At 37.6% G+C, this 22,051-nt stretch overlaps 1 protein-coding gene across 2 annotated transcripts in view; it reads right to left on the bottom strand.

The window, feature by feature from the left end:
- Positions 1–2,866: 2,866 nt before the first annotated feature.
- Positions 2,867–22,051, bottom strand: part of LOC115437330 (disabled homolog 1-like) — a 61,665-nt gene continuing 42,480 nt past the window's right edge. Inside the window, exons 5-15 of one of the 2 annotated variants that reach the window (XM_030160551.1) lie at positions 20,208–20,339; positions 17,614–17,733; positions 14,241–14,279; positions 13,078–13,143; positions 11,939–11,998; positions 9,913–9,960; positions 9,562–9,670; positions 7,876–8,523; positions 5,377–5,504; positions 4,849–4,959; positions 2,867–4,507 (exon numbers count right to left, since the gene is read on the bottom strand). In XM_030160551.1, coding sequence (XP_030016411.1) covers positions 4,870–4,959; positions 5,377–5,504; positions 7,876–8,523; positions 9,562–9,670; positions 9,913–9,960; positions 11,939–11,998; positions 13,078–13,143; positions 14,241–14,279; positions 17,614–17,733; positions 20,208–20,339 — 1,440 coding nt within the window. In that variant the 3' untranslated portion in view covers positions 2,867–4,507; positions 4,849–4,869. The remainder of the gene's footprint in view (positions 4,508–4,848; positions 4,960–5,376; positions 5,505–7,875; positions 8,524–9,561; positions 9,671–9,912; positions 9,961–11,938; positions 11,999–13,077; positions 13,144–14,240; positions 14,280–17,613; positions 17,734–20,207; positions 20,340–22,051) is intronic. The other variant, XM_030160552.1, reaches the window with a different exon arrangement.

Below are 22,051 nucleotides of genomic sequence, written 5' to 3'. Positions count from 1 at the left end.
ATTATTATTATTATTATTATATCAATATTCATACAAAATAATAATTGCAATATAATGATCATAAGGAATAGAAGTTGGGGGTAGGAGTACATAAGTTTTTACTTCTTCCCACTCCTTTGCGAGCATGTATAATTTCATTTCATTTCATTATTATTATTATTATTATTATTATTATTATTATTATTATTATTATTATTATTATTATTTATTTATTTATTTATTTATTTATTTATTTTGTTGTTTGTTTGCTTATCAATCATTTATGTACCAGTACTTATATTTTGTTGGTTGATTTTTGTTTTGATTTCACTGTCTACATGTTCAAAATAAAGATTTCATTCATTCATTCATTCATTTTATGTGTGAATCACATGACCAGCGCCTCTAAAGCATCATGGGTTGAAGCAAAAATGGATGCAATCAGACATACAACAGCTCCAAGATGATGTTAATTCTGAATGTGATTGAAGAGCTGCAAAACAGTCAATTATGTTTATCAATTGTACTGTATTTAATGTTTTTTGATATGGTTACTTGGATATTAGAATAGAATAGAATAGAATAGAATAGAATAGAACAGAATACTGTGTATTTGCACAGATACAGTATAGGTATTGTGATGCATTTATATGCTTTTTATTGAATTCATTGCTACTATGCTAAGATGTTGGGACCTGTCTATTGCCTGGCATTGAATAATAATAATAATAATAATAATAATAATAATAATAATAATAATAATAATAATAATAATAATAATAATAATAATAATACATCACACTTATATAGCACTTTTTTGAACACTCAAAGACGCTTCACAAACAAACAAAAAGAACAGAGAGAAAAGAAAGAGGCTCAAGAAAATGCAAGTTTGAACAGGTGAGTTTTGAGTAGTGATTTGAAGTTTTGTATTTATTCTGAGTTCCTGATGTTTAGTGGGGGTGAGTTCCATAGGCTGGGGGTGGCTGCAGCGAAGGCTCAGTCCCCCAAGGTCCGAGACTTAGGTTTGAGACTTATTTTGTATTCTGTATTTCTTCATAGTTTTCATGAGAGAGTAATAAATGTTGAAAAGACATCAGTATGTTATGTTGGACCAGTGTAGCAACAGTCATGATAATATGTTTTAAATTGAAGCCACTTAAACAGAAAAAAAAATCATTAAAATATAGTTTGTTATTGTAGTAAAGGGTTATATCTATAGAAATATTCCTTTCCGTAAAAATCTTATATATCCAAGGCCACATAATCAGACCTGAATACCTACCACTAATGGAAATTCAACATTATTTTCCATATGAAAAGGGTATAAATATTATTCTATGTATCTTTTTCAGTGTCACTACCCAATTTTATTAGCCAAAATAGTCGAAGAACTCCAATTTAAATAGTAAAACCATATGTTGATAAAGCAGTTAAAGATTTCTAACAGGCTAATTAGTAAACTGTCAGATATAGTAGCCTTTACCTCTCTTGACATGCTCACAACAAACCAAACCAAAGCTTTGTAATAACGTAAACTCCAGTTAAATGTGTGTGCTAAATCCACATGAGTAATGTTTTTCTACTTGTGACCTTTAAACTTTTTCTTTCGCCAATCTGGAATTTACAGAACAGTGCAATCATATGACTCGGCTAAAAATCAATGGAAAAAACAAACTCAGTAAATTAACTCATAAAGACCCAAACCTGCACCAGCGACACAAACCATCTACTGATTTAAACTGTTAAATACCTGTTGATCCACTGATCCTATCAATACATGCAAATAATTGGTGGAAAATGCGGTTTGTCATCTTTTCATGGTCATCAATTTGGAGGTTACCGTGGAAACACCATCATATTCTACAACATCGATTCTCCAGTCAAACCTATAGAGTTGGATCAATGACAGTGAATGGACACACTGGGTTTACGCTCAGTTAATGATGTATTTGACTGAAAAAAAAAAATCACCTTTTCTTCACTTTACTCTGTTTTGATGTAATAACCTTTGATTAACTCTAAGTTTTCATGAACATCACTGTCTATATGCATTCCTGTCTATAGGCACCATATTTATATATCTAAAACCGCACCTGTCCAAATCTGTATATATTCAAATCCGTATTTATATATATTTTTTTATATTTATAACCATTTGCACTACTTTCATATCAAACCGTATTTGCACTCTCCTTTGAAACACTTTTTTATTCAAATTCATATGACTGTTTGTTTTACGTGTATGTTTATGTGTATGTTTGCTGCTGACAACACTGTGAATTTCCCCATTGTGGGATCAATAAAGGAATATCTTATCTTATCTTACATCTACATTGAATATAGGAAATTAAATATAGGAAAATACATGATTTAAAGTGTAAAATGCAAAATATGGAGGATAATATTATAATAAATGGTTATAAGTCACTTAAGAAAGGTTAAATACAGAGAAAATTTCACTTGGGAATTCACACAAAAGTAGCACTGGGTCTTTAGGGGTTAAATATCACAATGAATCCTTTTACTGTTGCATTTTAGCAATCACAAAACTGCAATTGTGTCACAGCATACTATAGATATTGAGTTTTTCTTTTTTCAGAACATTAATTGGTAGAAGAATCTTGAAGGAAACACTGTACTAGTCCTAAAAACAAAAAAAGATATTACTATTTTGTTATAAAAGCTGTTCACTAATCTAAAATGCACAACAAACAACAAGCTTAATGATAACCAACATGCTGTTTCAATAGTCTCTTGACAGTAACTGACTGTGCAGGGGATTTTCCAACTATTTGTTTTAGGAGAGCAACCTCTGTTGGCTGCTTCACAGTAGGTCATTAGAGGTTGGTTTAATGCATTCAAATAAAAAACAAATGCAAGAACACACATGGGAATCACATGATATTTTATTTGTGACTGAACAGTGGCATGGGTACAGTGTATGGGGAAAGTCATAGACGTACAAAAAGTCCTTTTTTTCTCTTTTTCATGACAATTCTTAATTCCATAAATAAAATTTACAAAATATTTTGGACTATTTCTCATTTTTCTTACACGAGCAGGGGTACAGTTACCTTTTGTTATTGTAAGTCTTGCAGTTAATAGTGATATCTCTATTCTTCATGTTATATAAAGCCACTTTTCTTTTGACCATTTCGACTGAGTGGAGCAGACCGACAATATGCCCAAGTGCTTTGTTACAACGATGACCTGTTAACTGGATACAATGACCTGACAAGAAGAACAGTGACTGGACAACAAAAAAATAAACCTGATAAGGCATCGAAATGCACTCTACTGTCTCTTAGCTTGTGTTTATTACGCCATGTCGCATCAGAGCTGATGTGAAAAAACAGAGATGAGACCGGTAGAATTTAGAAGCGAAATGTAAACAATGTGATCATCATTGGAATTAAAAAAAAACAAACAAACAAACAAACAAATATATGCAGGAAAATCTGCCTCCTATTTAAGCTAAAAAATTCTGTAGCCTTTTAGAAAGTCTAATGGTCCTTACATCTCTCAAGTTCACAACAGGTGACAGTACAGCAGGCTTTATTCTGCATAACCATGTAACACAGATTCACAGTTCATTTCTCACCAACCAAACAGAAAAAAAAAAAAAAAAAATGGCAGCAAAAGCGAAACAAACATCCAGACGTCAAATGGAGGTGCTGGTAGGGCATTGCTTGAGAGAAACACAGGTAGTTGGCATCCAAGAGGCAGAGAGCTATCTTATGGCACAGAGGCTCAGGTAGGGGGACTGGGAAGATTCTTATTTACAAAATAAATGTTTGGCAAATTTGATTTCAGCATTGATGCCTCAGAGTCATCTCGATATCTCTAATGACTCGATGTCATCAACTAAGAATTCACAGCTTATAAAATAAGAAAGAGAAAAATCATAGTTTTGATTTGTTTCAGACCATGAAGGAAGCTGCAGAGAACAGTTTTGCTCACAGCTGAGTCCGCTGAATCCACATTAGTCTGTTCATGCAAATGGACGAATCGGTTGAGCAACACTATGAGAACATTTGGCAAATCCATCTGCTGTGCACAGTCTTTGCTGGTGGCAGCTGACAGAGTGAAGGTCAACCGCAAAGGACGCTGCTCCTCTTTACAGTTTTGTAAAAATAATTTGCATCATCAGTGTCACCAAGGCTGTTTTAACTTGTTATCCTCACAGACGCAGACCTGCTCATCCGTCAACAGGACGACAGGAGCCTCATGTCCTTTGCGTGGGTCGAAGATCAAAGGTCACTTCCTGGTTGAAATGTTATGTGATTGGACGCTAAAGCCAAAGTCTGGTTGTCATGCTGAGGAGTACAGTATGTGGCCTCTGGAGGAAAGCAGATCCAAGGAAAGCCAGCTTATTAGAGAACTGCCAAAATATCCTTTAAAGGTTGAAAAAACAGAACAAGTCTGTGTAATCCAGCTGTCAGAGATGCTGCTGTTCACAGTCACTCATCTATCTCTTCTTTTCTGTCTCATACACTTCAATCTTGGCCCTTAGAGCTTCCACCATCTGAAAGACAAGCAGCAACATTTCCAAGTCACTTTGTTGTACTGCTGCAGTTACATATCGTACCACCAGGTGGCAACATTGTGCTTAGATAATTCAGAAAACATTGCAATGTCCTTTGGGTGATGCAGAAAGGCATAATGACAGAAATTCTGAACCCATCTAATGCTCTTTTCCAGTTGGCAGGAGAAAAAGAAGACAAATGGAAACGTAAAGCTAATAAAGAAACAGAGCGGTTGACAGAAGACATGGTGAGTAATTGTGAGATGAATAAACAAGTAAGTCTATGTTGAAACTGATGAAAAGGACTGTCGGCAAACCAGAAAGGAGAGGAGAGGAGATACCCGCTCTGTGTCCGTTGTTCTCTAGCTGTCTTCTTGTGGACAGGTCTGATCCGGTGGAGGATCAGGGTCTCCACCGACTACAGGAGACATCGATCTTGCAGCAGCTGAGCCCTAGGAGACAGGGGTGGAGAAAGCTGTAAAATTTCCATCTTGAAGGTGACATGTATTTTTTCTCAGCGGAATTTTCCTCCAGCTTGATGCAAAATCACAACCTCTTACTCCCACTTTCTGCAGCAAACCATGTGGGAAAATGACAACAGCTATAATTATATATGCTCTAATCAAGGCCCTTAAATCATTGACCTTTAACTCTTAATTGACTTGACATTTTTTCTGGAAATGGGTTAAAATCAATTTCACCACATGACATTCCACTCCATGTGTTCACATGTGATGTAAATCCCAGCTGAAAACAGATCACCCTTTTGACACTAATAGATTAGAGCATCACGCCAGTCAATTGTGGAATCAAATCCATGAATCTTATTGACTGGGATGTAACCCCAGGGGGGTGCGGACAACGCTCACCGATTGCTCCTCCTTGGCGTTGGTGGGATTGCCCTCAGGTTCCACAGGGGAGTGATCTGTGGGGGGGTCACTGGTGTGAGAGGGAGGGCAGTCTGAAGAAGAGCTCTGCTGAGGGGCTGGGGTGGAGGCTGCGAAGGGAGGAAATAAGGAACATTATATTTGCTTTTGACACCTATAAAGACAGAAAAGTATTATTGTTTTTCTATAGCAGTAGTTCCCAACCTTTTTTGGCTCGTGACCCCATTTTAACATTACAAATTTCTGGCGACTCCAGACATTCAAAACGGAGACCGTTTTTTTTTTGCTAAAATTAATTTGTTTTTGATCATATAATAGTTTGCTATGCTATGTTGCAAATAAATGTTAATTTTAAATGACATTTAGTCTACATAATGTATATTATTATGGATGGAGGCAGTAAATCCAGGTGTAGATTACTGCACAAAGTGAGAATTTGATTTTCCTTGGTCAGGATATGTACAGTCAGTCCAGCTGGATTTACAAGGCTGACAATTAATACTGAACAAACAAGAACTCAAACTATGAATTATGAAAGAGCTGCAGCATCTGAAACTGACCACAATGAACATTTGACAGATAACAGAACCAGTGCTTCAGTTTCAGCTTCACAGTTTGTCATGTCTTTTATGTATGGGATTGTCTCTCTCAACTCAACGTATATTTTTTATTAGTGATTTTTTTTTTAATCAATTATTAGAAATTTCAGGCAACCCCATTTGAATTCCAGGTGACCTGACCTGGGGTCCCGACCCCAAGCTTGAAAAACACTGTTCTATAGTCACAAGTCATTGTTTATGAAGTGTCTTTGAGTGTCCAAAAAGTACTATATCAATGTGATGTATTAATATTATTATTATAAACAGACAATGAGCCACTGTACCAGTCTCCAAAATGTTGACTATATTGTACAAACTGTGAAGCCCAATGAGGTAAATTTGTGATTTATGATGTTTGATTATATAAACAAAAGTAATGTGATTTGACTTGAATATTCATAATTCGCATATTGGCTATTAATTGTGAAAATATCATCTATATCATACAAACTTACTCATTAACTACAGCTTCTGTGTGATTATGCATGTGCACTGGTCCATCATAAATACTATTCATTTTGTATACTGTTAAATAAAGCTCTTTAGTTTTTCAAGGGTATTTTAGAGTATTTTGCTTTTACACATACAGTCTACTCTCATTATACCGCCAACTTCCGTTCACGGCCAAATTGGCGGTATAGCGAAAATGGCGTTACAACGGGTTGCGTCCATAATGTGCATGTCTTTACTATATGATGTCTATGCTGCCTCCGTTAACCCGTTCTAATTGCGTTTCTAAATAAATCTTGATTCTGTTATGTTGTAAGGGATCATTTAAAGTGGGGAAACATTTTAAGCATTATTATACCGTGTCGGGAAATGACACCCCATCATCTTGAGGCTTTGGCTTAATCCCACGTCCTCTTCCCGACATCCTGACCTACTGAGTGTTCTGCGATAAATGAACGGTGGCCGTTCCGTAGACCTACTCGTAGCTTGTCGCGATCAGCGTCTGGCGCGTTTGTTTCAGTGCATTGTTAAAATTTATGTGTACTCGATGGCAATCACGCTGGCGGTATAACGGTCGGGAAATCAATGGTATAAGTGTTGTTTGTGCATGGAACTGGGCTGGCGGATGGCGATAGGCGGAAATGGCGGTAGCTAATGGAATAATGGATTGGGGATTTTTGTGCAATGGTTTTGGTCGGCGGTGAGCGAAAATGGCGGTATAACGGCGGGCGGTTTAACGAGAGTAGACTGTAGTACTTTTGTTTTGTCTGACGCAATTGAAAAACCGGTTCATCTTTTCACAAATCTGCTAAAGCACAGACTAATTATACCTCTGAAGTGTGTGTTTAGTTTCAGTTCTTAGCTTTATGTGTGTAGAAATGTTTTTTTTTTTAAATTGCAAGATTTACTTTAGCTTTTATTTCATTTTAGTGTTTTACATTTTATAGTATTGTGATGGAGGCTTTGAATTATACAGTAGATGCTGAAAAAGGTAGGATGGACAAATACATGACATCAAACATGATTTATAAAACCATTGTTTATTAATGTTGTAGTGGTACTTGTCAGTAATGCACTGCCTTCGGTCTAAAGCAGTCACTTTAGTTGCCACTCTGTGGTCTTGAGCTAAGTCCCACTCATATGAGATTGGTTACATAATAGTTTCAACTAGCCAACGGTGAAATGAAAAATCATTATAATCCCCCTAATTCACTGCAAAAACTGCCAAAAAATATTCTTAAAACCTCAATGAGCTGGTCTTCCATTATTATAAAAAAGTTGTGTTGGAGTTCCATTAAAATGTGATTTCCATTTTTACAGATATCAGTTCTTGGTTACAGGTAAACAGTAATGGAGTCAGTGCTGAACAACAGTATCAGCTGATCCCTAACTAAAACCCTGATAATTAAGTCCAATAAGTTAGAATACTTACGGGATTCAGTAGACGGCGAAGTGGATGTACCCGGGCTCAGGGTCATCCTCGATAGGTCAAGGTCACTACAGCTCCCCTCCTCTTCTTGGGTAACAGCACCTGAAGGTGTCAGCAGCTGACTACAGGTCAGAGTGTCTGGAGCACTCATGGGACCTGGGGTCCCACATCTGCTCACCGCTGCTGATCCAACACCGGGGCCCACGCCCACGGCTCCGGCCCCTAATGAGGAGGGGCCTTCGCCCGCATCTGAGTCCAAGCCCAGGCCGTCTTTACCGAGGCTCAGCTGCCTCTGAAGCAGGGTCGGATCGACCGTGTGCTGAGGGCTGGTGATGGCAGAGGAGGGGGCTGATAAGTCACAGGCTTGAGGGCACATGGTGGTGATGGGTACCAGGCCTTGGAGCATGGCAGCTGGGATGGCATGGCCCCCCACGCCTACGGTCTGCGCCGGCATGTAGGCTGCCATGGCCGCCCACTGCTGCTGAGTGGCTGGGAAAATGTTGGCCTGGCTCCAAATGACCGGTTGACCACCAGGGAGGACCTGAGCCACCTGGAGGGGCCCCTGCACAGGAAAGGCCAAAGTCTGAGCCTGGGCAGGATACGGCTGCTGCGCCCACTGGGCCGCCTGCACCGGACCCATGGTCATATAACCTGACGTACAAACAAGAGCACAGGGAAAACAGAAGGAAAGTGTTAAAGGTAATGTAGAAGGAAATGGAAATGACTATAATTATGAGAGAAGCATGCACTTGATGAGTCCATTTAATTGATTTTGAAAGCTGCTATAATTAGTTGGCTGTGATGTTAATATGGTTTTGTGTGAGAACTGTCATTGTTGAATTTGGCAGCACAAGGTAGAATTTGTTATTCTTGAAATTGCAATAGGTATTTTCTGTCAGTGGAGGTATCTCAATGAGAACAATTACAAATTACAAAGCCATATATTACACGGGATCATGGGAGTTTTATACATATATTTAGTGATACACAGTATATTCACATTATGTCATTTCATTCTAATGAAATAGCTGCAAGTAACGGTATACATTAATGGTAATAAAGGGGATATGAAACCACAGACAAGCTACCAAATTAAATGGGTTATTACATTGAATAAAATGACAGATTTCCCTGAAATCAAATATTGTTGGAACCACATTACACATTATACCTTTGAGGTTCTGTAGTCAGATTAACACATTCACTGTAGGTTTTTCTTTTTCAACTGTGTTGTTGGCCAATTTTGTGTTTACTGTTATAAAAGCTCCTTGATGAAATCAGCTGCCAAAAAGCACAGCTTTGTTACCTCGGAAGGACACATTTTCTAAAATATATTGAAAATTCCTCTGTATCGCATAATAAGGTCAGCCTTCTCTGGGTTGCTGTTATGAAACCATATTGAAAGGTTTTTCAGTGTTCCAGACAGGTTCGTGCCTATTTCTGTCGACAAAATGTTGTTTCTAAGGTTAGTCATTGCATATTAGACATTTTTGGAAATTTAATGGACTTCAAAGGTAAAAAGTAATATTTATCACAGATATGTTGCAGCATTGGCAGGTGACATGAAAACAAAAACAATGCAGAAAAAAATGCATATTTCAGAAAAAGTTCGTCATCCTTTGGGTCTAATCTATGTAAATCCACATTTAGAGGAGCTCAACATGTTAAAATTTGCAGCATATGATCTACCTGATGGCACAGAGGTGGGGCTGAAGGGGGCATACATCTCAGCAGGAGTGTGTTGCTGCTGGCGGCTGCTCCTGCTAGGGTCCAGTGTGTTGGCAGGTGACGGGGGCATCTGTGAGGGAAAGCACACACACAGGCCCAGATGTCACCCCCATCAAAGTCGCCTAAAAGTCAACTAAAAGCACTGCACATTTATCTTCAAGGCTGTTCCGTTTGATATTCTGAATTTCAGCCCGACGTTCTAAAATTGTATTACAGCTCAAATGGGATTGTAACATTCCCATACAGTTAAAGAAACTTCTACCAAGTGCCAAAAACTTAAAAGAAGGTTTGATTTAATGTGGTGGTACTCACCGAGGGAGGAGTGGACATGTCGCCAAAAAGATCAAAGTGGTTGATATTCTGTGGATTGAATTGAAGGAGACAGAGACATAGTCCAGTGATACATCATGACCATGAGATTTGCACAGTCATGAAATCCCTGAATTCATCTCCAAAATAGGGTGCGGTGGTTGCATGGGTGGGTGTGGGAGTGAAATCTATTCACGAAGGCAGTTGTTGCTGTAGATGGCGAGAAACAACTATCCCCTCATTTCATTATCAGAAAATGGATCTAAAATGAATCTTCCATGGTTCTCTATAATTGAGTGGGTAAAAGGCTATTCAGTCCTACGAAACAGGCTCTGATTAGATATTCTTATTTCTGCCAATCAAGAGGGGGGGGGGGGGGGGGCGTGAGAGCTGGGGCCGCTTTATTATGCTGATTCTAGTCTGTGCAGATCTATATGCAGAGGAGTGTGTTTATTTCATCAAATGAATGAATACTTATAAGAAGACGCTCCTTGAACCACCCAACCAAGACAAAGAGGCCACCTCACCCTATAGAAAAGACGTGACCCCTGTATTAGTCCCCTCTGTCCTCTACTTAAGAGAGAGAGGACGCGGCTATGGAAGAGACTATGGAATGGCTAAATTGCATGAAATGTCTCTGGGGCCATGCACAAGCAGACAATGAATCACCGTAAAGCACGAATAACACACAGTACACACACGGGTTTTGCATGCAGTAAATAAACAAACAAACAAACAAACAAACACGTACGTACAAAGACGACATATTGAAAAGAAAGAAAAGAAAAAAGGCAGAAATCACAGCAATCAGTGTTGCTGTTGACAGGGTGTTTCTGTCCTCCTTGGATAAGCCAGGACAAAACGGATCTCACAGTTTGCACGGCACTTTGTAACCATTGAGGGATACAGAATGAGTCCGAAATTTAGAAAAAGGTAAACATTGTACACAGAGGTCTCTCCCTGCAGGCACGGACACACATCAGGGGAGCTCCAAGGCTCTCAAAAAGCTCCAACTGAATGAACAGACAAGCAGTAACACTTAGAGATATGGAAGCGCTGCTACTTATACTGGCATGGGCTGTTTGGGTGAGATAGCGAGAGGCCAGGACAGTTTATCTGTTTGATATGCTGAGCAACAAGCACACAACAGTGAAGAGAGAGGCACTTTGCTAGGGCTGTTTTCGAAAGTTTTGTGGAAATTCTCTCTGGGTGAATGTTTTGCGAATAGGCTTGAATAAATGTTTTTATATAAAGGATTCAGGAGATGGTCACTGGATGGTGGTGAAGAACTCATAAAACCCACCAGGATGGAATGAAAGACATTTACAGTTTTATTAAAAAGGGGGGGAGGGGGGGTCAAAAATGCTCTCTGTGATGTTTTCTGATCAAATTAATCTCTGTAGAAAAGAAATTACTATTCATCAAGGTACAGCTTTTATGAGCGTTCGGTGGCCTTGTATGTAGCCGTGACTACACTGCATGCAGCTCAACCCAACACCCACCCCACCTACAAACCTCTCCTTCCTCATCCTCTGAGGAAGATGAACAGCCACCCCTTAATTTATACAAACCAGTCAAATGGGACTAGGAAAAAAAACACGCTCCAAAACTGATTTCGTCTCTACCATCTGGTCACGACATGCATCGGATTCTGCACAGGATTGGCTTTTGGATACGAAGCCTGCCTCTCTAATGTTCTGTGAAATTGCTGACATGTCTGAGTTTGGTTGACCAATCATTTAGTCTTATCTCTTCAAGCAGGCTAAGCATGGTCAATGAAGTTTTGTTTTATCATCGTCAGAAAAAAAAGCGGAGTCAGACTCGGGCATCTGTCTGACTCGTCCTTGGTTTGGGAAAAATGTTTTAGAGCCTTTAGGCTGTTTTGACGTCACTGCTGATAACGCCAAAATATTTCAAATGGACAGAGTCAAAAGGGGCTTAAGGCACTTCCTTCCAGAGGAGAAGGGAGAGAGGTTTGCAAGTATAAGAGAAAATAAACAAATAATAAAAATAAAAATAAAACACCTACAGTCATGAAATGGCGTTTTGGGACATCATAGATCCCTTCCTTCTGCTGACTGGTTGGGACCTGCATTGGATTGGAGGTCGAATCAAATGAAGATTATTGAACAGAGAAAAACTCTTTCTGTTTATTTTTTGACACAGGCTAGGTATTTATAAACCAAAGCGTACAAGAACTGAAATGTCTTTACTGAGATTGAAAAAGTGTACTGCATCAATTTCAATTTAGTCTGGTTTTTTTTTTTTTTTTAAGATGTAATGTTATCTTTTAGAGCCACGGGATTATGCAAATTCTACAGTTGTGCTGCTGAATCAATTCTACTTAAATCAATATTGATTGCAAACAATGCTTCTGCATGCTGGTTCTTGGCGTATTAAGAAAAGCCTATTGTTATTCTGCAACAGTATGTCTCAACTGGTTCATTTGACAATAAGAAAACACCTCAGCTCAGGCCTTCTTTTGCACATTTACTCTCTTGCATTTATCCTAACTATCTGTTGCTCTCACCCTCTCTCAATTGGTTAAAGTTGGGTTAGGGTTTTTTTTTTTTTTTTTTTTCCTCAAGTCTATTGATCTTGTTTCATTCTGAGATCAAATGGCATGGCAACTGATTAATCTCTCTCTCTGCATCTTTCATCTTCAGAGGAACGCAAGATACAGAGAGGCAAAAAAAAGAAGAGGAGGAGGAGAAGAAGGAGGGGAGAGGGAGAAAGAGGGGGAAGGAGGGAGGAGGGGAGGATTAAACCATACGACAGGTCCCTCGACTCAGATGGTCTCAAAACAAAAGGTCAAAGTGTGGGATATCTAAGAGGAGTCTGGTATACAACTCAGACTAAACAAATGACCTTGACTCTTTAAAAGAAACTGCTTTTTTTTTTCTTTTTTTTTTTACCTGAATCATTTTAAGTTGATCCAGCAGAATATTTTTTTTACTTTTACCCCTGAACTGGCTGCTCAGCTACAGTCACATAATCAAACAAAATCTTTCATTTTTTGTAGTGTCATTCATAAAAGTGCTCTATAGAGTCATGTTGTTAGTATTGTAACTATTATCATTTGTCACAAGGTATGAAGAGTGAAGGAAAAAAAAAAGGGAGAGGAGGAGGAGGAGGAGGGGGGGGGGACGACATTGCTTGTCTTTGTACCTGATAAACGCTCTCCTCTGACTGGGGGCCACGGAGCGGTTCGTGTCCAGCCTCAAACACTATGTACTACAGAACAGAAGTTGTAGGCGAGGTGTAGAGGTGCAGAGAATAATGGGAAGGGAGGACGAAGAGAGGTTGGCATATAAAATAAAGAGATACAACGAGGGAGTGGTACATGACGGGAATAAATGAAAGCACAGGGGAGCAAGGAGTGAAATGAGATCGGGAATATAAATGGTGTAAAAAAAAAAAAAAAAGAAGAAGAGATGGGGCATGGGAAAGAGAAATGGGAGGGGGGAAAGGGGGGGGGGGGGTGGAGAGAGAAAGAAAAAGAGTGAGGTGGGAAGAGGAAAGAGCACAAGTATAATAGGTCAGGCAGTAGTTCAAGGCAATGAGGAGGTTTAAGCTAGAGGTCTACCTTTAACATCAGCAACGTGATGCTCCATCTCTTTGAGAGAAAATAGACCCGGAAGTCAGAATATTCACTTGAGATCCAGATTTCATCCAGATCTCGTAAAAATAAAAGCCTCGCCTCTATGGATCTCAAATGAAGATTCTGGCCGCGGTCTGGAGTTTTGTCAACCAACATCAACATAATCGAAAAAGCTGTAAATGGAATGACTTTATGCAAACACACTTCAAAAGAGCAAAGAACAGAGGTGATTTGGGAGGTGGTTGGACGTACCACTGAACATAGCATTCAGAGTAAGAGTTAGTGTTGTCTGTATTCAGTGTGAGCATACACAGAGGGAAAAAAAATCATGTTTATCCGAATAAATGCACAGGGCAAAAAAAAAAAAAAGGGAGGGGGGGTTGGGGTTGGGATTGGGGGGGTAACAACCAGTCAACCAGGGTATGTCTTTGGAAGAAATCAGAACACTGACACAGATCAACTTAAAAATATGGTTTTACAACATTGCACTGGCAAATGGGAGTTGAATGGTTGAACAAAACTGTCCACTAGGATGGTCTACTGTGTATTACTGGAATGGTGGAATATCATGAATCATTAATTCAAGCAGATCAAGGTGAAAAAGGTACTTAAATTAAGGATTAACTGTTTCTGATTCCCGGCTTTAAGAGTGAAAACAGCGCCAGTGAAGCTACAGAGGCGTCAGAGTCAGCAGTGCTTCATTCAGTGCTCTGTGCGCCCACAGACCTACCTGGTAAACGGGATCGTCCACTTCGTCCTCTAGGATGGTCTGTGCGGTGGGAGGACAGAAGGGAGAGGTTTTGTATTTTATCGGTAACACAGCAGCGATATATACAGAAGATAAAAGGAAGACGAATAGCAATGGGAAGTCTAAAAACCTGCTAATTTCTTCATACAAGCTAGCATAATTATAGTATGACTGTTACTTTTTAACCCATAAAGACCCAAACAGCCACTGGCGACCAAAACCAACTACTGATATAAAAGGTTTAATATCCATTGCATAATTTTGTCAAAAAAAAAAAAAAAAATCCCGATTTTTTCCTCTAAAAACTTGATTTTCAATTTCGATTTTTGGGTAAAACTACAAAAGACAACAGAAGTCAGCATGTCGTTTTCGTGAGCAGCCCACAATGCAAGGCACTGCTCTGACCTCAAATCTGTGATGGTATCACATGATGAACCCACAGAAGTTTATTTTTTCTTAATTCAATCTTTATTGAATGAAGTAGAGTATACAAACAATGTATACAACAAGAAAATAACATAAGTTTGCCCGGGGGAATACACTACAATACAATGTCCAAATCAGAGCAAATACTTATGTTTTTTTACAGCCTTTTTGTTTCCAGATTTATCTAACAGCTTTAAATAAAGTTCAACATCTTTCAAAAAATAAATAATATTTGGTTTTGTGTTACATACATTTGTGAATGAAAAATTTAGCAAGTAAGAGGACTAAATTAATTATTTAAAAAAAAAAAATGTTTGTTTTTTTTCTTTCTTTTCTGGGTATCTGGGCCCACAGAAGTGATACCAGTCTAAGTCAGTGACAGGCATCAGTTGTGCATGCGTGGACCAGGTTAATATGAGTGATCCCCATGGGTTCTATTTAAACTGGGGGATCTGTGCGTGGAACAGACCAACCCAGGACACACTGGAGGGATTCTATGTGTGGAGCTGGTGGATGTGTGTGGGCACAGGGCTGTCTGGGCTCCTCTGCTGAGGCTGATGACCCCACAACCCCGGACCCGGTTCGGAAGAAGACAGTACGGTATGGATCCGGGACAACACAAGATGAGTGATCCACATGCAGTTATATTTCAGTTGTGGGATCCGTGCGTGAAGCCACGGCTTACATTGCTATAAGTACTGCGGGCTCATGAACACATTTAAAGTCCGGTCATTACACAGACCTCTGTGACAGACCGCTGTCACTGATAGGAGGAGGAGCCTACGGTACCCGCAAGTGCGTGGCCCGGAGGCACGAGAGAGATGAAATCAATTTTACGATTTCCCTTTTTTAAAAATCATCCTAATTAAAAAATCTGATTTCAATTTAAAATTGATTAATCGTGCAGCCCTACCATTAGGCCTGTAACGGTACACATACAGAACGGAACTGTTTCGGTACATACCTGTTCAGTTCGGTACACAGCTGTACCGAAACAGCACAGTATGATGAGAAAAAGAAAAAGGAACGAAAGACGCTGTTCGATGTGGGACTTTAAATCCGAGCAAGTTCCACACGGACATATTGAAGGAGCGCACATTGACCTGAAATATGAAATAGCAGCTGATATAAGGCTAAAAAAACCCACAACAAATATGATGTGAACCTGGAAGGAAGAGACTGAAGACGCTCCACCATCATTACAGTCCAGTTTGGATCAGTTCAGGTTCAGATGAAAGACAACAACGGGGAAAGAGACGATGATAAGACGAACGCCCATGAACTACGGTAGTTCTAAAACACTTACACCTGCTCTGTCTGTCACGCACGCTGTATAATAGAGGAATAGAACCCGGAGTTGGACGTTGAAAGTATAAAAAGTTTCTCTTTCATTTCAAGCCAGCGTTAGTTACATTAGTTATGGACCACACCCCCAGGTATATAACTGCGTGCCGCCCACTTTTAGTTGTCCTAAAATAAATAATTTGGTTAATTTTCTTGTCAGTGTTGCTCTTCAGTTTATTAAAGACAATACGAGTTTGTCCTCTTGTTAATGTTGTACTTCATGTGGAATTTTTTTGTTGTTATTTTTATGCAGAATGTGAACTGACAGAACTGTGATTTTATTTTTGTTGATTGTTCAAAACTACCTGTCAGGGAAAAGTGCAGTACTAATGTTTAAAATACATTTAGTAATATTAATAATTTATTTTAATTTTCTATTTGATTTTTAGCAGCAGAATTATATTATTCCTGTTTTTCTATATTCTATAGTGTCCAAAAATTGGGGGAAAAATGTTCAAAAATTCATAAATGTATTAAAGACATTTTGAGGGGTTTTCTTTCTTCCTGTACCAAACTGAAAAAAAACGAATCGTGACTTTCAAAACCAAACCGAAAACATCCGAACCCAAAATTTTGAGTACCGTTACAGGCCTAATATCCATTGATCCATTAATCCTATCAATACATGTAAATAATTAGCGTAAAATACAGTTTGTCATCTTTTCATGGTTATCAGATATGAGCTATTTGGACGTTCGGAGGCTCTGTAGTTACCGTGGAAACATCGTCGTCTTCTACAACATTGATTCACCAGTAAAACCCATGGAGTTGGATCAATGACAGTGGATGGACACACTGGGTTTATGTTCAGTTAATGAGAGATTTGACTGAAAAAGTCACTTATTCTTCAGTTTTCTGTTCTAATATAAAAAACCTTTGAGCCTGTGAAATCAGATTTTTTGTAAACACTGCTATTTCACTCAATACATACACACGTTCCCTTTTACCTATCTAGAAATTTAGGAAACGAGTGGCTACCCTGCCTCCATTTTAGTTGTTTTGTTTTCTCTCTTTGGTTGACATTGTGAAAGAGCTAAAAAAAAATGGAAAAATAGCTTTGTAGATCTTTACATTGTATTGTAGACTGGACTTGCTCTTTCAATAAAATAAGTGTTAATATAAAAAAAAAATTGAATTTACTCAGAGCCTTTATGAATATCTACATGAGTAGAGTAGTGAATTAAATACAGGACAATACATGATTTGCACCGGAAAAATTCTCAAACTAAAGAGGATAATAGTATAATAAATGGTGATAAATCACTTCTTCTTTATGGGTCTTTATGGGTTAATGAAGCATTGATTTGCTATATTACACTTCCAGCCTAACATATCTGACTCTAATGGAAAAAAAAAAGCCTCTAAACCTGCTGCACCGCCATTAAATTTAGATATTCAACACAGAAATCAACGATGCAGACAAACACCGCCTGCAATACACTTCAGAGAAAGCTTCAAAGTGTTAAGAGTTCTCTAGTGTGAATGAATTGCTGGCTGAGTTATAACGTGTGATCTCGCCTCAGAATGGGAAATGAAACTGAGAAAAAAAAAAAAAAAAAACACTCCAGGGATGTGGTTTTCCTACCTGGTATACTGCCTGCTCGCACTGTTTGTCCTTCTGAGCCTTCTTCTCCAGCTCCTCCCGCTGTTTAATGTCGTAAATGAGCGTGAAGAGGTCGCGCAGGTCAATGATGAGAGGCTCCGCCTGGATTGGAAAAGTACAGAGTGGGAAAAGGAGAAGGAAAATGATGTGCGGAGAGGGATGGAGAGGAAATACAGGATGGAAAGATGAATGAAGGGCCATGTTGGGCAGATAGACCTGAGAAACACCACGACAGTTCCATCACCTGTTTACTCTTAACCCTTTCATGCATAGCAGTTGCTACAGTGGACAGTTTTTCTCCAGCTGTTCTTTTATATATTTATGGGTTTTGTTGTTTTAGTTCCATATCAGCCAACACAGCGGACGCTTATACACCATCTCAAACACTGACATTCATACCATTAATGTAAGTTTGCTGTTCAAGATAAACCTGATCTGCAGTAACATGTTTGAGTGTAAATCAATTGTTTGTTATTGTTATTAAACTGCAATTAAAAGGTTTTTATTGTTGTTATTATTATTATTATTAGTAGTAGTAGTAGTTGTAGTAGTAGTAGTAGTAGTAGTATTTTGCATATTATCTCCATGACGTGAGTAATAACTAGTATTAGAGTATGTTAAAATGTGACAAAACAGCAGATTAGCAGCATTAAAAATGTTTTTATATCATAGTTTTCATACAATATATCAATAAATACATGTTTAGTATTTAGTAGTAGTAGTAGTATTTTGCATATTATCTCCATGACATGATTAATAACTAGTATTAGAGTATGTTAAAATGTGACAAAACAGCAGATTAGCAGCATTAAAAATGTTTTTATATCATAGTTTTCATACAATATATCAGTAAATACATGTTTCTTTGCTTCAAAAATTAAATGCATGGTGTCAAGCTGAGTGGACATTTTTGGAACTCCACGAAAAATAGATTCATAAAAAAAATTTTCAACCACATTGTTTTTTTTTTCCATGTCTAAAGAAGAATAAAAACACTCAGGAAAAAAAAAAAAAATCTTGATTAAGACTGTAATAATTCATGCATGAAAGGGTTGAGGTAAGTCACGAGAAAATGGCAGATTACAGTTTGCTGCAATCACTGTAAGTCTTGTTTTAACCTCAAAACTCATACACTATATGGACAAAAGTATTGGGACACACTGATTCAGGTCATGGATCATGTCATGTTATGTTTCAGAGTTTGCTTTTACAAAATTTTACTCAAAAAACTGAAAATTAAAAAAAAAAAAAAAAAAAATTAACTTTATATTTCTGAAAGATTTGTTCTGGCTATAAATATTCATTTTAACCCTTAAAGACCTAAACATCCACCAGCGACCACAACCATTAACTGAAGTAAAATGTTTATTACCTCTTCATCCACTAATCCTATCAATACAAGTAAATAATTGGTGTAAAATACAGTTTGTCACCTTTTCATGGTCATCAGATATGACTCATTTGGATGTTCAGAGGCTTCGTAGTGAACGTGGAAACACTGTCATCTTCTACAACATTGATTCACCAGTAAAACCAGTAAAAAAGGATAATGTTATGATGAATGGTGATTAATGATTCAAAGGGGTCATATTTTGCTAAACCCACTTTTCTTAGTCTTTGGTTCATTTATTTGTGTATTTGGACCCTAATAGTTCCAAAAATTTGAATCTGAACCCTCCAGGTGCTGCGAGCTCCCTTTATATTCATTTTAGCAAAAAATGAGTGGAAACACCGTCATCTTCTACAACACTGATTCACCAGTGAAACCCATGGATTTGAATCAATGACAGTGGATGGACACACTTAGTTTATGTTCAGTTAATGATAGATTTTACTGAAAAAGTCACTTTTTCTTCAGTTTTCTCGGTTTTTGATATAATAACCCTCAACTTTACTCTTAGCTTTTATGAACACTGACATAATTAGTAAATTAAATGTACGACAATACCTGATTGCCACTGAAAAAACACAAAATACAGAAGATAATATTAGAATAAATGGTCACTTTAGCAAAGTTAAATATAGAGAAAAATTCATTTGGGAACTGACACAAAAGTAATACTGGGTCCTTATGAATTAATAACTGTCTGTTTTCTTAATCAACCTTTAAATTAGACATATTGATTGAATATTTGTCATTATAATCACTGAAAACAACTGACGTGAACATTTTTATTGTATAATCATTTCATATTAGCAGGAATGGGAAGGCATTCAAGCCATAAATGTGCTGTCTCATAATATTTTTGTCTATATTGTGTAGATAAAGGAATGAAATCTTCAATCATTCCCATGTTTTCTACATTAAGTCAACTGATTTGACCTGGAATTGACCTGGAATCAGACTTGTGTAAAGCACTTGCAAACACTTTTCTCTCATAATATTAATCATTTTAAAAACCAGATAGACCGTGCATAGCTGCAAAGTATGAATATTTAATTGTCTGGTCAAACAGCTTTAAGGATAAAATGTTCAGTCGGAGATTAAAAAGAAACTTTACTTACTGGCAATTTACATTATGTAGTTACCCTCAACTTGTCCTCAAACATCTCCTGGAGAATGAAAAAGTACTCACTGACTGAGCGGTCTTGATGGCCACAAACCTGTGGTGGCCCTCCTTCCCGCAGACATAGCCGAAGGCGCGGTGGTCCCGTGTGTCCTTGGCGATGTAGCTGATTTCGTGGACTGAGTGGTGATGCAGGAGTAACTACATGACAGAGAAGCAGGAGTGGAGGCCAAGTAGGTCAGGTCAAAAAAGGTAAGTTATGTGTGCCATGTTGGTTTGTTTGAAAGCTTGCAGATTTATTTATTATTTATTTATTTTTAAGTGTTCTTCTTCCCACTCCTTTCTGAGCAGTGCATATTGAATTGATTTTGTGATTACTAGTGTACATGGCAGTTGCTATTTTGTCTTGATCATTGTTATTTATTCACGTATTTGCTCAGATATTAGCTCCTTGTACACAAAAAAAATGCTTAATTTTTTTCTTCTGCTCAAAACAAATAAATGAACGAATGAATGATTTTTTTTTCACAATCATTATACCTTGTTATTGCAGAAAAAGTTGATTAACACAACTCAATGTGCTGTATCATCTGTTTACCCTTGAGGTAAATAACAAGAACTTGGCAGATAAACATTGCAATTACCTTTTCAGTCTTTTTTTAGTGTTTTAATTTTATTTAACCTCAAAATTCATGGACAAAAGTATCAGGACACACTGATTCAAGTCTTGGATCACATCATGTTATGTTTCAGAGTTTGTTTTTACTAAATTTTACTTAACAATGAATTTTTTTTGTCATTACAACTAAACATTTTTTTAACTCTAGATTTCAGAAATATTTGTTTTGACCATAAATATTTATTTTAACTTACAAATAACTGTCTTGTTTCTTCATCAGCCTTAAAACTAAGAAATATCGATTAGATATTTGACATTATAATTACTGAAATCAACTGATGTGAACATTTTTATCATATATATATATATATATATATATATATATATATATATATATATATATATATATATATATATATATGTATACAGGGTGGGGAAGCAAAATTTACAATCATTTGAGGCAGGGATTGAAAGACAGTGTATGACCAATTACTTTATTGAAAGTCATGAGAATTTAAATCTTCAAATCATATTTTACTGCATTTCTAACGGTCTTGTTGTCTACCTCAAGTTCAATTGCCATTTTTCTCATGGATTTGGTTGGATCCTTTAGGATTTTGGATTTGAGAGCTTTAATAAAAGCTTTGGTACGTTTTTTGTTGCTTCCTCCACTTCCAGACTTTCTCGTAATAGTTTTGCTCATAGTCATTCTCTTCTTTACATTATAAACAGTCTTTGTGGACACTCCAACTATTTTTGAAATCTCCTTTGGTGTGACGAGTGCATTCAGCAAATCACACACTCTTTGACGTTTGCTTTCCTGATTACTCATATGGGCAAAAGTTTCTGAAAAGGTATGGATAATAGTGTTAGGTATGATTATGACATCAATATATGTTTGGTTTCAAAACAATTGACGTAGTGCCTGCTGAGGAAAAACAACTAAATGTTCATTGTAAATTTTGCTTCCCCACCCTGTATATAGAGGCTATAACTCTATTAAGTCCTTGACAGGCATTATTTCTACATATTTTATTCTGATTTCTTATGTATTTTATGTTAAGCTTTATATTAGGAGGATTTCATATGCAGCCAGTCTGGTGGACATTTTAAAATCCACTGGATTGGCATGTGAAACCCCAGGGGAGAAATAAAAATGTCCTGATAACTCAAAAATATAAACACACACTGGTGTATATACATGAAGAGTAATTCTGCTGTCACTCCGGCACACCCACCTACCGCCACGCTATTAGAAGAGATAAGCTTAGGCGCTGGGGAGGAGCTTTAATTT

Source organism: Sphaeramia orbicularis, chromosome 17 (assembly GCF_902148855.1).
Source record: "Sphaeramia orbicularis chromosome 17, fSphaOr1.1, whole genome shotgun sequence".
NCBI lineage: Eukaryota > Metazoa > Chordata > Actinopteri > Kurtiformes > Apogonidae > Sphaeramia > Sphaeramia orbicularis.
This window is presented reverse-complemented; position numbering and strand designations above follow the sequence as displayed.